General features: G+C 43.2%; 1 protein-coding gene across 1 annotated transcript in view; it reads right to left on the reverse strand.

The window, feature by feature from the left end:
- LOC128703007 (growth hormone secretagogue receptor type 1-like) overlaps positions 1-12,901 on the reverse strand; it is a 165,049-nt gene extending 152,148 nt beyond the window's left edge. Inside the window, exon 1 of the mRNA XM_053797545.2 lies at positions 12,137-12,901. Coding sequence (XP_053653520.1) covers positions 12,137-12,557 — 421 coding nt within the window. The 5' untranslated portion in view covers positions 12,558-12,901. The remainder of the gene's footprint in view (positions 1-12,136) is intronic.
- Positions 12,902-17,645: the final 4,744 nt, after the last annotated feature.

Below are 17,645 nucleotides of genomic sequence, written 5' to 3' on the forward strand. Positions count from 1 at the left end.
TTGACTAGCAGGTAGTGTGAGGCTAGGTAGTACATTCCTAAGATAGTTGACTAGCAGGTAATGTGAGGCTAGGTACTACATTCCTGAGATAGTTGACTAGCAGGTAGTGTGAGGCTAGGTAGTACATTCCTAAGATAGTTGACTAGCAGGTAGTGTGAGGCTAGGTAGTACATTCCTGAGATAGTTAGTTGACGAGCAGGTAGTGTGAGGCTAGGTAGTACATTCCTGAGATAGTTAGTTGACTAGCAGGTAGTGTGAGGCTAGGTAGTACATTCCTGAGATAGTTAGTTGACTAGCAGGTAGTGTGAGGCTAGGTAGTACATTCCTAAGATAGTTGACTAGCAGGTAGTGTGAGGCTAGGTAGTACATTCCTAAGATAGTTGACTAGCAGGTAGTGTGACGCTAGGTAGTACATTCCTAAGACAGTTGACTAGCAGGTAGTGTGAGGCTAGGTAGTACATTCCTAAGATAGTTGACTAGCAAGTAGTGTGAGGCTAGGTACTACATTCCTGAGATAGTTGACTAGCAGGTAGTGAGGCTAGGTAGTACATTCCTAAGATAGTTGACTAGCAGGTAGTGTGAGGCTAGGTAGTACATTCCTGAGATAGTTAGTTGACGAGCAGGTAGTGTGAGGCTAGGTAGTACATTCCTGAGATAGTTGACTAGCAGGTAGTGTGAGGCTAGGTAGTACATTCCTGAGATAGTTAGTTGACTAGCAGGTAGTGTGAGGCTAGGTAGTACATTCCTGAGATAGTTAGTTGACTAGCAGGTAGTGTGAGGCTAGGTAGTACATTCCTGAGATAGTTAGTTGACTAGCAGGTAGTGTGAGGCTAGGTAGTACATTCCTGAGATAGTTAGTTGACTAGCAGGTGGTGTGAGGCTAGGTAGTACATTCCTAAGATAGTTGACTAGCAGGTAGTGTGACGCTAGGTAGTACATTCCTAAGATAGTTGACTAGCAGGTAGTGTGAGGCTAGGTACTACATTCCTAAGATAGTTGACTAGCAGGTAGTGTGAGGCTAGGTAGTACATTCCTAAGATAGTTGACTAGCAGGTAGTGTGAGGCTAGGTAGTACATTCCTAAGATAGTTGACTAACAGGTAGTGTGAGGCTAGGTAGTACATTCCTGAGATAATTAGTTGACTAGCAGGTAGTGTGAGGCTAGGTAGTACATTCCTGAGATAATTAGTTGACTAGCTGGTAGTGTGAGGCTAGGTAGTACATTCCCGAGATAATTAGTTGACTAGCAGGTAGTGTGAGGCTAGGTAGTACATTCCTGAGATAATTAGTTGACTAGCAGGTAGTGTGAGGCTAGGTAGTACATTCCTGAGATAATTAGTTGACTAGCAGGTAGTGTGAGGCTAGGTAGTACATTCCTGAGATAGTTAGTTGACTAGCAGGTAGTGTGAGGCTAGGTAGTACATTCCTGAGATAATTAGTTGACTAGCAGGTAGTGTGAGGCTAGGTAGTACATTCCTAAGATAGTTGACTAGCAGGTAGTGTGAGGCTAGATAGTACATTCCTAAGATAGTTGACTAGCAGGTAGTGTGAGGCTAGGTAGTACATTCCTAAGATAGTTGACTAGCAGGTAGTGTGAGGCTAGGTAGTACATTCCTAAGATAGTTGACTAGCAGGTAGTGTGAGGCTAGGTAGTACATTCCTAAGATAGTTGACTAGCAGGTAGTGTGAGGCTAGGTAGTACATTCCTAAGATAGTTGACTAGCAGGTAGTGTGAGGCTAGGTACTACATTCCTAAGATAGTTGACTAACAGGTAGTGTGAGGCTACGTAGTACATTCCTAAGATAGTCGACTAGCAGGTAGTGTGAGGCTAGGTAGTACATTCCTAAGATAGTTGACTAGCAGGTAGTGTGAGGCTAGGTAGTAAATTTCTAAGATAGTTGACTAGCAGGTAGTGTGACGCTAGGTAGTACATTCCTAAGATAGTTGACTAGCAGGTAATGTGAGGCTAGGTAGTACATTCCTGAGATAGTTGACTAGCAGGTAGTGTGAGGCTATGTAGTACATTCCTAAGATAGTTGACTAGCAGGTAGTGTGAGGCTAGGTACTACATTTCTAAGATAGTTGACTAACAGGTAGTGTGAGGCTACGTAGTACATTCCTAAGATAGTCGAGTAGCAGGTAGTGTGAGGCTAGGTAGTACATTCCTAAGATAGTTGACTAGCAGGTAGTGTGAGGCTAGGTAGTACATTCCTAAGATAGTTGACTAACAGGTAGTGTGAGGCTACGTAGTACATTCCTAAGATAGTCGACTAGCAGGTAGTGTGAGGCTAGGTAGTACATTCCTAAGATAGTTGACTAGCAGGTAGTGTGAGGCTACGTAGTACATTCCTAAGATAGTTGACTAGCAGGTAGTGTGAGGCTAGGTAGTACATTCCTAAGATAGTCGACTAGCAGGTAGTGTGAGGCTAGGTAGTACTTTCCTAAGATAGTCGACTAGCAGGTAGTGTGAGGCTAGGTAGTACATTCCTAAGATAGTCGACTAGTAGGTAGTGTGAGGCTAGGTACTACATTCCTAAGATAGTTGACTAGCAGGTAGTGTGAGGCTAGGTACTACATTCCTAAGATAGTTGACTAGCAGGTAGTGTGAGGCTACGTAGTACATTCCTAAGATAGTTGACTAGCAGGTAGTGTGAGGCTAGGTAGTACATTCCTAAGATAGTCGACTACCAGGTAGTGTGAGGCTAGGTAGTACATTCCTAAGATAGTCGACTAGCAGGTAGTGTGAGGCTAGGTAGTACATTCCTAAGATAGTCGACTAGTAGGTAGTGTGAGGCTAGGTAGTACATTCCTAAGATAGTTGACTAGCAGGTAGTGTGAGGCTAGGTAGTACATTCCTAAGATAGTCGACTAGCAGGTAGTGTGAGGCTAGGTAGTACATTCCTAAGATAGTCGACTAGTAGGTAGTGTGAGGCTAGGTAGTACATTCCTAAGATAGTTGACTAGCAGGTAGTGTGAGGCTAGGTCCTACATTCCTAAGATAGTTGACTAACAGGTAGTGTGAGGCTACGTAGTACATTCCTAAGATAGTCGACTAGCAGGTAGTGTGAGGCTAGGTAGTACATTCCTAAGATAGTCGACTAGCAGGTAGTGTGAGGCTAGGTAGTACATTCCTAAGATAGTTGACTAGCAGGTAGTGTGAGGCTAGGTAAGACTCCTAGAATAGTTCAGGTTAGGGTAGTGTTGCCATACACAAATAACCCGCACATAAAAGACAGAAGCTTACGACGACGTTTCGGTCCGACTTGGACCATTGACAAAGTCACACTAACAGAGGAGGAGCAGGACGGCTATATATAGGCAGGAAGAGGTGGAGGTAGTAGTAGTGGTAGTAGTAGTAGTAGTAGTAGTAGTACAAGAATTGTATATAATACCGACAGGATGAAATGACACATGCACAACACCCGGGCATCCCCACCGTAGACGTTTCGCCATCCAGCCAGCCACTGGATGGCGAAACGTCCACAACAAAGACAACCAGACGCCGCACATGTGTCTAATTTCATCAGTAGATGTAGTAGAAGAAGAAGAGGTAGTAGTAGTGGTAGTGGTAGAAGTCAAGAAAAGTGTTCTTATCTCCCTCTTTCTCCGTGCCCTCCGCATCTGTGATCCTCAGTTCCTTCCAGCAGAAATTTCCACTCTTTATAATTCGTTCTCCCGTCTTGGCTACCCTTCCCATTTCATAGACTCTGCCCTCTCACGTGCTAAACGCAATTTCTTCTCTCCCAAACTCTCTACTCATGGGAACTCTTCTATCCTCTGCCTTCCCTACATTTCCGGTCTTTCTAATCTCAACAATTCTCTCCGTCCCTTAGACATCAAGCTTACCTTCCGCCAGACTAACACTCTTCGCACTAATCTCGTTCATACCTCTCCTCCCTCTACAGATGTTCCTGGTGTCTACTCTATTTCTTGCTCCTCCTGTCCTCTTCAATACTTTGGAGAAACTGGTCGATCTCTTTCTGACAGACTTAGGGAGCACAAAAATAGTGTTAGGCTTGCCGACACTAACAATGCTCTTTTCTGTCACGTCAGAGATCATAGCCATCCTATTGACTGGTCTTCTGCTAAAACTGTCTTCCCTACTTCCAACTCGAACAGTCGCCGTTTAGTTGAATCCTCTCTTATACATAACTTTCCTTGTATGAACCTTAGTCCTGGCTTCGTCTCTGTAGATGCCTTCCTCTCCCACTACATTGTAAAATGCTCCAAATTTCAGAACACCCGTGACTTAACCTGAATCCTCATTTTTTCTTCTTCTTCTTTTTCTTCTTCATCTTCCCCTTTCCTCTCTCCTTTTCTCCTCTGGGTTGTCTTTCTCTCTCCTGTCTCGTGTTTCTGTTCCTTCTTTATTTTATTTCACCACTTCCCCTTTCACGCACCTCGGTGCGCTTGCTCTCCCTCTGTGGGTTTCTAGCTCTCTTGCAGTGCTCCCCTTCCTTTGTATTTGACTGGCTCGTCTTCCTTATTTCCCACTTCTACCACTACCACTACTACTACCTCTTCTTCTTCTACTACATCTACTGATGAAATTAGACACATGTGCGGCGTCTGGTTGTCTTTGTTGTGGACGTTTCGCCATCCAGTGGCTGGCTGGATGGCGAAACGTCTACGGTGGGGATGCCCGGGTGTTGTGCATGTGTCATTTCATCCTGTCGGTATTATATACAATTCTTGTACTACTACTACTACTACTACTACTACCACTACTACTACCTCCACCTCTTCCTGCCTATATATAGCCGTCCTGCTCCTCCTCTGTTAGTGTGACTTTGTCAATGGTCCAAGTCGGACCGAAACGTCGTCGTAAGCTTCTGTCTTTTATGTGCGGGTTATTTGTGTATCGTTCCAGTCACGGTATTGTGCCTTTTTGTTATTTAGTGTTGCCAGCTTGACGCTGGGTAACGTTAAGGTTGCCAAACTTAAAACTGGTGAAGTTAGTGTCAATTATGAGTTGCTACTCAGTATAACATTAATTATGTTATTCATATACAAATTTTAACTAAAATTTCATATAAGTCGAAAAAAAGTATTAGGTCAAACTTACGAAATCATAATAACACGATTGTAAACAAACCAGGTAAGGGTGGGGTTAGAACCCATGGCGAGTGAGTCGTAAAACTCCAGGCCAATGCGTTAACCACTGGACCAGCTGGCTACAATAAGATTCATTCAACTAGGTATATTTATACACTATAGGGAGGTTAGCATCGGCCACCACTGTGACCACAAATGCAAGTTCTTTTACAGATGAATTTCCGTGGTTTGTATTAGGTCAGGTTAGGTTATTCTTGGTTAAGTTAGGTCAAGTTAGATTAGCCTTGGTCAGTTTAAGTTTGGGTCAGGGTAGCTTAACTTACTGCGGTGAGACAGACTGTACATTGCTATTCTTACCAATATTCCAGGTGGAACAAATAAAATCTGGCCTGTGTTCCTGACCAAGAAATCTCACCGTGAATCTGCACGTTATTCAAAACTTTACTTCTTACTTTCATGTGGTGGTTACTGCAGCCCATCTTGAAGAACACAAACAATATCACCGAGGTAACACACAGAGAAGCACATCACCGGTGTAATGTTTGAGGTCGTGCTGAAGATGGGAAGAGTTCGTCTCCTAACATATAATTTCTTCTTATGTCTTATAGTTCCTCACAGAGGAATATGATCGAGTTGTATAATTGGAAAACAGGAATATATAAAGGGGTTGTAAATAAGATGTTAAAAATATCTAAGACAGGACTCGCGGCAGTAGAGTCAAGCTGGAAAAATATAGAATTAGAAATGATATAGTCAAGCACTGGTTTGGTAATAGAGTTTTGGATGAGTGGAACAAACTCCCGAGTACCGACATTGAAGTTACAGCCTTGTGTAGCTTTAAGCAAGCACATGAGTGGGCGTGGGTGAGTGTGAGTTGGACCTACCTAGCCCTGGCCAGTATGCTTGCTGCAGCACTCCTTCCTTCTTAAGTAGGTGTGACGTGGATCTTCCTAGCTCAACAGGATCCTGCAAAACGTCAACCATAAACTCAACAGAGTACTGGAAAACGTCAGAAATAAACCTGACAGGGAAGACTACGTTATTCCAGAGCAGTGTATTGTATTCTTCAGTGTCTGAGTGTTGTCTTCCAAAGGTGTGACGTGAACCTCAGCAGCTGGATAACATCTCAGTAAACCAGTGGATCATCACATTGAGAAATGAAAGAAAAGGAGCCATGGAAATGGTACATTTCCTCAGGGAGGAAATGTAGTGTTTTTTCGAGAAGTTTTCCCATTTCCAGGACTATTGAAATTTCTCATTCTGAAATGTTAAGAAAATGTTGAGAGAGGTAACATGTAGGATGGTATCACTTACCACATAACATGACGCTACCACTGTAACATGTAGGATGGTACCACTTACCACATAACATGACGCTACCACTGTAACATGTAGGATGGTACCACTTACCACATAACATGACGCTACCACTGTAACATGTAGGATGGTACCACTTACCACATAACATGACGCTACCACTGTAACATGTAGGATGGTACCACTTACCACATAACATGACGCTACCACTGTAACATGTAGGATGGTACCACTTACCACATAACATGACGCTACCACTGTAACATGTAGGATGGTACCACTTACCACATAACATGACGCTACCACTGTAACATGTAGGATGGTACCACTTACCACATAACATGACGCTACCACTGTAACATGTAGGATGGTACCACTTACCACATAACATGACGCTACCACTGTAACATGTAGGATGGTACCACTTACCACATAACATGACGCTACCACTGTAACATGTAGGATGGTACCACTTACCACATAACATGACGCTACCACTGTAACATGTAGGATGGTACCACTTACCACATAACATGACGCTACCACTGTAACATGTAGGATGGTACCACTTACCACATAACATGACGCTACCACTGTAACATGTAGGATGGTACCACTTACCACATAACATGACGCTACCACTGTAACATGTAGGATGGTACCACTTACCACATAACATGACGCTACCACTGTAACATGTAGGATGGTACCACTTACCACATAACATGACGCTACCACTGTAACATGTAGGATGGTACCACTTACCACATAACATGACGCTACCACAGTAACATGTAGGATGGTACCACTTACCACATAACATGACGCTACCACTGTAACATGTAGGATGGTACCACTTACCACATAACATGACGCTACCACTGTAACATGTAGGATGGTACCACTTACCACATAACATGACGCTACCACTGTAACATGTAGGATGGTACCACTTACCACATAACATGACGCTACCACTGTAACATGTAGGATGGTACCACTTACCACATAACATGACGCTACCACTGTAACATGTAGGATGGTACCACTTACCACATAACATGACGCTACCACTGTAACATGTAGGATGGTACCACTTACCACATAACATGACGCTACCACTGTAACATGTAGGATAGTACCACTTACCACATAACATGACGCTACCACTGTAACATGTAGGATAGTACCACTTACCACATAACATGACGCTACCACTGTAACATGTAGGATGGTACCACTTACCACATAACATGACGCTACCACTGTAACATGCAGGATGGTATCACTTACCACATAGCTAGGATGACACTTCCAGTGTAACATACTGGATGGTACCACTTACCACATAAGATGATACTACCACTGTAACATGCAGGATGGTACCACTTACCACATAAGATGACACTACCACTGTAACATGCAGGATGGTATCACTTACCACATAAGGTGACACTACCACTGTAACATGCAGGATGGTACCACTTACCACATAACATGACGCTACCACTGTAACATACTGGATGGTACCACTTACCATATAAGATGACACTACCACTGTAACATACTGGATGGTACCACTTACCACATAACATGACGCTACCACTGTAACATGTAGGATGGTACCACTTACCACATAGCTAGGATGACACTACCAGTGTAACTTACTGGATGGTACCACTTACCACATAAGATTATACTACCCCTGTAACATACTGGATGGTACCACTTACCACATAAGATGACACTACCACTGTAACATGCAGGATGGTACCACTTACCACATATCTAGGATGATACTACCAGTGTAACATACTGGATGGTACCACTTACCACATAACATGACGCTACCACTGTAACATGTAGGATGGTACCACTTACCACATAACATGACGCTACCACTGTAACATGTAGGATGGTACCACTTACCACATAACATGACGCTACCACTGTAACATGCAGGATGGTACCACTTACCACATAGCTAGGATGACACTACCAGTGTAACATACTAGAAGGTACCACTTACCACATAAGATGCCACTACCAGTGTAACATACTGGATGGTACAACTTACCACATAACATGACCCTACCACTGTAACATGTAGGATGGTACCACTTATCACATAGGATGACACTATCACAGTAACATACTGGATGGTACCACTTACCACATAGGACAACACTATCACTGTAACATACTAGATGGTACCACTTACCACATAGGATAACACTATCACCGTAAGAAAGAACACTGAAATGATCATAAGGACACCTTAACTAGTCACTAATAAGTGGTAAACCACCAAATTAATACAAATAATACAAAGGAATACAGGTAATACAAGTTAATACAAGGTAATACAAGGTAACACAAGATAATACAAGGTGATACAGTGTGAAGCTAGGTCAACAGCCATACACTTCTCTCTATATACAAACTCCAATTTCACGGTCTTGTGGCAGCAACAAATTTGGAAGGAGTATCAGACGACTGACCAGTTATCACCCAGGTGTGAGTCAGAGTGGTTATAAATTTCCTAGGTTGGTAGAATCTACATGATAGGTAGACTTGTATATATGAGGTAGACTTGCACATGGTAGGTAGACTAGTAGTATTAGGTAGATTTGTATATAGTATCTCTTATATTAGTAACATTGGAGTCACTGTTACAATAGTAATGAAATGTGGTGTGTGATGTCCGTAGAGTTTATCTCCGAAGAAATCTTCAAGGTGTTGTACTTACCTATATGTACTCATATTTAATTGCAGTGGTCGAGTCCTAGCTCCTGGCCCCTCTATCAACTTGCCACTTATCTGATTCACTATCCTATACCCGTGGGCTGTATTGTACCTATTCTTAAAGCTATGTATGGAGTCTAACTTCATTTCTGAACCACCCTGAGGCTGAAGAAATACTTCCTGATATCCCAGTGACTCAACTGTGTCTTTAAATTCAAGTTTTACCTACGAGTACGTGTGTGTGTGTGTGTGTGTGTGTGTGTGTGTGTGTGTGTGTGTGTGTGTGAGTGTGTGTGTGTGTGTGTGTGTGTGTGCGTGTGAGTGTGTGTGTGTGTACTCACCTAGTTGAGGTTGCGGGGGTCGAGTCCGAGCTCCTGGCCCCGCCCCTTCACTGATCGCTACTAGGTCACTCTCCCTGAGCCGTGAGCTTTATCATACCTCTGCTTAAAGCTATGTATGGATCCTGCCTCCACTACATCGCTTCCCAAACTATTCCACTTACTGACTACTCTGTGGCTGAAGAAATACTTCCTAACATCCCTGTGATTCATCTGTGTCTTCAGCTTCCAACTGTGTCCCCTTGTTACTGTGTCCAATCTCTGGAACATCCTGTCTTTGTCCACCTTGTCAATTCCTCTCAGTATTTTGTATGTCGTTATCATGTCCCCCCTATCTCTCCTGTCCTCCAGTGTCGTCAGGTTGATTTCCCTTAACCTCTCCTCGTAGGACATACCTCTTAGCTCTGGGACTAGTCTTGTTGCAAACCTTTGCACTTTCTCTAGTTTCTTCACGTGCTTGGCTAGGTGTGGGTTCGAAACTGGTGCCGCATACTCCAGTATGGGCCTAACATACACGGTGTACAGGGTCCTGAATGATTCCTTATTAAGATGTCGGAATGCTGTTCTGAGGTTTGCTAGGCGCCCATATGCTGCAGCAGTTATTTGGTTGATGTGCGCTTCAGGAGATGTGCCTGGTGTTATACTCACCCCAAGATCTTTTTCCTTGAGTGAGGTTTGTAGTCTCTGACCCCCTAGACTGTACTCCGTCTTCGGCCTTCTTTGCCCTTCCCCAATCTTCATGACTTTGCACTTGGTGGGATTGAACTCCAGGAGCCAATTGCTGGACCAGGTCTGCAGCCTGTCCAGATCCCTTTGTAGTTCTGCCTGGTCTTCGATCGAGTGTATTCTTCTCATCAACTTCACGTCATCTGCAAACAGGGACACCTCAGAGTCTATTCCTTCCGTCATGTCGTTCACAAATACCAGAAACAGCACTGGTCCTAGGACTGACCCCTGCGGGACCCCGCTGGTCACAGGTGCCCACTCTGACACCTCGCCACGTACCATGACTCGCTGCTGTCTTCCTGACAAGTATTCCCTGATCCATTGTAGTGCCTTCCCTGTTATCCCTGCTTGGTCCTCCAGTTTTTGCACCAATCTCTTGTGTGGAACTGTGTCAAACGCCTTCTTGCAGTCCAAGAAAATGCAATCCACCCACCCCTCTCTCTCTTGTCTTACTGCTGTCACCATGTTATAGAACTCCAGTAGGTTTGTGACACAGGATTTCCCGTCCCTGAAACCATGTTGGCTGCTGTTGATGAGATCATTCCTTTCTAGGTGTTCCACCACTCTTCTCCTGATAATCTTCTCCATGATTTTGCATACTATACATGTCAGTGACACTGGTCTGTAGTTTAATGCTTCATGTCTGTCTCCTTTTTTAAAGATTGGGACTACATTTGCTGTCTTCCATGCCTCAGGCAATCTCCCTGTTTCGATAGATGTATTGAATATTGTTGTTAGGGGTACACATAGCGCCTCTGCTCCCTCTCTCAATACCCATGGGGAGATGTTATGTGTGTGTGTGTGTGTGTGTGTGTGTGTGTGTGTGTGTGTGTGTGTGTGTGTGTGTGTGTGTGTGTGAGTGTGTGTGTGTGTGTGTGTGTGTGTGTGTGTGTGTGTGTGTGTGTGTGTGTGTGTGTGTGTGTGTGCGTGCGTGTGTGTGTGAGTGTGTGTGTGTGTGTGTGTGTGTGTGTGTGTGTGTGTGTGTGTGTGTGTGTGTATGTGTGTGTGTGTGTGTGTGTGTGTGTGTGTGTGTGTGTGTGTGTGTGTGTGTGTGTGTGTGTGTGTGTGTGTGTGTGTGTGTGTGTGTGTGTGTGTGTGTGTGTGTGTGTGTGTGTGTGTGTGTGTGTGTGTGTGTGTGTGTGTGTGTGTGTGTGTGTGTGTGTGTGTGTGTGTGTGTGTGTGTGTGTGTGTGTGTGTGTGTGTGTGTGCGTGCGTGTGTGTGTGTGTTATTATTATTATTATTATTGTTATTATTATTATTATTATTATTATCGTTAGGCTCTAAAGCAGTATGAGGTAAACAGAGTAAGTAGTATTGCAGGCTTGATCCTCCGTCCGCTTAACTCAGACATCATTAGTGGGCGAAACGTCTGGCATGTTTCTTAAGTTATTATTGACACAGTTGATGTATCTTTTTATTTGTACAGAAATAAAAGTGAAGGTAAAAGTACCGGATCTTTCGGATAACCTCACAGCCCTTCCTCAGTGGTCTACTGAAGAGGACCTGATTACTCGCATGTGGAGGGAAATGATGTCAGATGTGGCCAGCACTCACCGTGAGATATATGAGAGGTACTCACAGAGTGCAACACAAGAAGTACTCACACAATATAACACAAGAAGCATTCACAGAGTATAACACAAGAAGTACTCACAGAGTATAATACAAGAAATATTCACAGAGTATAACACAAGAAATACTCACAGAGTACAACACAAGATGTACTCACAGAATATAACACAAAATGCACTCACAGAGTACAACACAAGAAGTACTCACACAATATAACACAAGAAGCACTCACAGAGTATAACACAAGAAATATTCACAGAGTATAACACAAGAAATACTCACAGAGTACAACACAAGATGTACTCACAGAATATAACACAAAATGCACTTACAGAGTACAACACAAAAAGTACTCACAGAATATAACACAAAAAGTACTCACACATAGAAGGAGGCAGGACCCAGACAGCAGGAGGAGCATACAACTCTGAGAGCAGTGCTGGCAGACACACCACCAACACCAACAGGTCAGCAGCCACCAAGTTGACGATAAACACACTAGTGGAGGCCCCACGAAGCTCCCTGTCCTTGACCACCACCAGAGGCACCAGCAGGTTCCCTAGCAGCCCCACCAGCAGCAGCACCATGCACCACGTAGTATATACCACCTGCATATACGTGGGGAACGAAACGTCAGGCCAAGTAGTGTCTTGAACAGGGGCACCGGGGCCATCCTCAGGCAAGGGCGAAACGTTTGAGGTGTTATTTAGGGAAATGAGTTTTGGGGATTTCATTTCCCCACATTCCCCACCCAAACATTCAAGGGTAGATACAGTGCCCATCATCTCCAACCCAAATTCCATTATTTTAACTATCTTGCGTAATTAAGATAGTCACCATTATCTTAATTATCTTGCGTAGTTCAGACACTCACCATTATCTTAGCTATCTTGCGTAGTTCAGATGGTCACCATTATCTTAACTATCTTGCGTAGTTCAGGTAGTCACCATTATCTTAACTATCTTGCGCTGTTAAGATAGTCACCATTATCTTAAATATCTTGCGTAGTTCAGATACTCACCATTATCTTAACTATCTTGCGTAGTTAAGATAGTCACCATTATCTTAACTATCTTGCGTTGTTAAGATAGTCACCATTATCTTAACTATCTTGCCTAGTTAAGATAGTCACGGGTATACGACCAGTCTTCCCACCAACACTGCGAACATAACATATACATGTTACTACAATTATTATTATTATTATTATTATTATTATTATTATTATTATTATTATTATTATTATTATTATTATTATTATTATTATTATTATTATTATTATTATTATTATTATTTTTTTTTTTTTTTTATCACACTGGCCGATTCCCACCAAGGCAGGGTGGCCCGAAAAAGAAAAACTTTCACCATCATTCACTCCATCACTGTCTTGCCAGAAGGGTGCTTTACACTACAGTTTTTAAACTGCAACATTAACACCCCTCCTTCAGAGTGCAGGCACTGTACTTCCCATCTCCAGGACTCAAGTCCGGCCTGCCGGTTTCCCTGAACCCCTTCATAAATGTTACTTTGCTCACACTCCAACAGCACGTCAAGTATTAAAAACCATTTGTCTCCATTCACTCCTATCAAACACGCTCACGCATGCCTGCTGGAAGTCCAAGCCAATCGCACACAAAACCTCCTTTACCCCGTCCCTCCAACCTTTCCTAGGCCGACCCCTACCCCGCCTACCTTCCACTACAGACTGATACACTCTTGAAGTCACTCTGTTTCGCTCCATTCTCTCTACATGTCCGAACCACCTCAACAACCCTTCCTCAGCCCTCTGGACAACAGTTTTGGTAATCCCGCACCTCCTCCTAACTTCCAAACTACGAATTCTCTGCATTACATTCACACCACACATTGCCCTCAGACATGACATCTCCACTGCCTCCAGCCTTCTCCTCGCTGCAACATTCATCACCCACGCTTCACACCCATATAAGAGCGTTGGTAAAACTATACTCTCATGCATTCCCCTCTTTGCCTCCAAGGACAAAGTTCTTTGTCTCCACAGACTCCTAAGTGCACCACTCACCCTTTTCCCCTCATCAATTCTATGATTCACCTTATCTTTCATAGACCCATCCGCTGACACGTCCACTCCCAAGTATCTGAATACATTCACCTCCTCCATACTCTCTCCCTCCAATCTGATATCCAATCTTTCATCACCTAATCTTTTTGTTATCCTCATAACCTTACTCTTTCCTGTATTCACTTTTAATTTTCTTCTTTTGCACACCCTACCAAATTCATCCACCAATCTCTGCAACTTCTCTTCAGAATCTCCCAAGAGCACAGTGTCATCAGCAAAGAGCAACTGTGACAACTCCCACTTTATCTGTGATTCTTTATCTTTTAACTCCACGCCTCTTGCCAAGACCCTCGCATTTACTTCTCTTACAACCCCATCTATAAATATATTAAACAACCACGGTGACATCACACATCCTTGTCTAAGGCCTACTTTTACTGGGAAATAATTTCCCTCTTTCCTACATACTATTATTATTATTATTATTATTATTATTATTATTATTATTATTATTATTATTATTATTATTATTATTATTATTATTAATACTACTACTACTACTAATAACAGGTAATAAGGGGTAATCAGTATTAATGCCAGGGTGGAGAGGCAGCTCTGATTCCTCGGATCAAAGACTATTTTTTATATATTGACGTTATAATTTTATTATAAATTTCTAAGACGTGGAAAGGAGGGAATGTCAGGCAATGTACCTGACTGTGATGGCATGCGTCATGCATACAGTGGTGTTTGTGGTGTGTACAGTGGTGTTAGTGGTGTGTACTGTGGTGTGTACAGTGGTGTTAGTGGTGTGTACAGTGGTGTCAGTGGTGTGTACAGTGGTGTTAGTGGTGTGTACAGTGATGTCAGTGGTGTGTACAGTGGTGTTAGTGGTGTGTACAGTGATGTTAGTGGTGTGTACTGTGGTGTGTACAGTGGTGTTAGTGGTGTGTACAGTAATGTTAGTGGTGTGTACAGTGGTGTTAGTGGTGTGTACAGTGATGTTAGTGTTGTGTACAGAGGTGTTAGTGGTGTGTACTGTGGTGTGTACAGAGGTGTTAGTGGTGTGTACTGTGGTGTGTACAGAGGTGTTAGTGGTGTGTACAGAGGTGTTAGTGGTGTGTACAGTGATGTTAGTGGTGTGTACAGAGGTGTTAGTGGTGTGTACTGTGGTGTGTACAGTGGTGTTAGTGGTGTGTACACTAATGTTAGTGGTGTGTACAGTGCTGTTAGTGGTGTGTACAGTAATGTTAGTGGTGTGTATAGTGCTGTTAGTGGTGTGTACAGTGGTGTTAGTGGTGTGTACTGTGGTGTGTACTGAGGTGTTAGTGGTGTGTGCAGTGATGTTAGTGGTGTGTACAGAGGTGTTAGTGGTGTGTACAGTGATGTTAGTGGTGTGTACAGAGGTGTTGGTGGTGTGTACAGTGATGTTAGTGGTGTGTACAGAGGTGTTGGTGGTGTGTACAGTGATGTTAGTGGTGTGTACAGTGGTGTTAATGGTGTGTACAGTGGTGTGTACAGAGGTATTATTGGTGTGTACAGTGATGTTAGTGGTGTGTACAGAGGTGTTAGTGGTGTGTACAGTGATATTAGTGGTGTGTACAGTGGTGTTAGTGGTGTGTACAATGATGTTAATGGTGTGTACAGTGGTGTTAGTAGTCTGTACAATGGTGAGTACAGTGGTGTTAGTGGTGTGTACAGTGGTGTTAGTGGTGTGTACAGTGGTGTTAGTGGTGTGTACAGTGGTGTGTACTGTGGTGTGTACAGTGGTGTTAGTGGTTTGTACAGTGATGTTAGTGGTGTGTACAGTGGTGTTAGTGGTGTGTACAGTGGTGTTAGTGGTGTGTACAGTGGTGTCAGTGGTGTGTACAGTAATGTTAGTGGTGTGTACAGTGGTGTTAGTGGTGTGTACAATGGTGTTAGTGGTGTGTACTGTGGTGTGTACAGAGGTGTTAGTGGTGTGTGCAGTGATGTTAGTGGTGTGTACAGAGGTGTTAGTGGTGTATACAGTGATGTTAGTGGTGTGTACAGTGTTGCTAGTGGTGTGTACAGTGATGTTAGTGGTGTGTACAGTGGTGTTAGTGGTGTGTACAATGTTAATGGTGTGTACAGTGGTGTTAGTAGTCTGTACAATGGTGAGTACAGTGGTGTTAGTGGTGTGTACAGTGGTGTTAGTGGTGTGTACAGTGATGTTAGTGGTGTGTACAGTGTTGCTAGTGGTGTGTACAGAGGCGTTAGTGGTGTGTACAGTGATGTTAGTGGTGTGTACAGTGATGTTAGTGGTGTGTACAGTGATGTTAGTGGTGTGTACAGTGGTGTTAGTGGTGTGTACAATGTTAATGGTGTGTACAGTGGTGTTAGTAGTCTGTACAATGGTGAGTACAGTGGTGTTAGTGGTGTGTACAGTGGTGTTAGTGGTGTGTACAGTGGTGTTAGTGGTGTGTACAGTGGTGTGTACAGTGGTGTTAGTGGTGTGTACAATGGTGTCAGTAGTCTGTACATTGGTGTGTGCAGTGGTGTTAATGGTGCGTACAGTGATGTGTACAGTGGTGTTAATAGTCCGTACAGTGGTGTTAGTAGTCTGTACAGTGGTGTGTACAGTGGTGTTAGTGATCTGTGGAGTGGTGTTAGTAGTCTGTACAGTGGTGTGTACAGTGGTGTTAGTTGTCTGTACAGAGGTGTGTACCGTGGTATTAGTGGTGTGTACAGTGGTGTTAGTGGTGTGTACAGTGGTGTTATTGGAGTGTACAGTGGTGTTAGTGGTGTGTACAGTGGTGTTAGTGGTGTGTACAGTGGTGTAAGTGGTGTGTACAGTGGTGTAAGTGATGTGTACAATGGTGTACGTGGTGTGTACAGTGATGTTAGTGGTGTGTACAGTGGTGTTAGTGGTGTGTACAGTGGTGTTAGTGGTGTGTACAGTGGTGTTAGTGGTGTGTACAGTGGTGTTAGCGGTGTGTACAGGTAATATCAACAGGTAATATCAACAGGTAATATCAACAGGTAATATCAACAGGTAATATCAACAGGTAATGTCAACAGGTAATATCAACAGGTAATGTCAACAGGTAATATCAACAGTTAATATCAACAGGTAATATCAACAGATAATATCAACAGGTAATGTCAACAGGTAGTATCAACAGTTAATATCAACAGGTAATATCAACAGTTAATATCAACAGTTAATATCAACAGGTAATATCAACAGGTAATATCAACAGGTAATATCAACAGGTAATATCAACAGGTAATATCAACAGGTAATATCAACAGGTAATATCAACAGTTAAAGTCTGACCCTGGGTAGTGCAGACGACAAAGCTTCAGTACGTAAAGCTTTATCAAGCCAGTGAGCTTTAAGGTGACCTGTCCTTTCTCTAAGCTTTATATACTTTAAAGTAAACCTCTTCTCTTTCTACGTCTAAACTTTAAAAAACCTCTAACTTTTCTTCTTTATACCTGGAAGAAACCTCTAACTTTTCTTCTATATACCTTGTTGCGGCCCCTACCAAACTAGCGGTTAAATGGCTAACCTGCCGGCCGGCAGTACCACTGGGTACGTCATCAAACTCAATGTGGGGACTGCTGAGCCGGCCTTAGAGTAGTAAGTACCTGAACACTTCACGGTACACATCTACTGGCCTTAAATGCAGTAAGTACCTGAACACCTCACGGTACGCATCTAAGCAGTAGGTACCTGAACACCTCACGGTACACATCTACTGGCTTTAGAAGCAGTAAGTACCTGAACACCTCACGGTACGCATCTAAGCAGTAGTTACCAGAACACCTAATGGTACACATCTACTGGTAGTAGAGAGTATTCTACTGGCTTCTACTGATTTTAGA

Source organism: Cherax quadricarinatus, chromosome 86 (assembly GCF_038502225.1).
Source record: "Cherax quadricarinatus isolate ZL_2023a chromosome 86, ASM3850222v1, whole genome shotgun sequence".
NCBI classification, from domain to species: Eukaryota; Metazoa; Arthropoda; class Malacostraca; order Decapoda; family Parastacidae; genus Cherax; species Cherax quadricarinatus.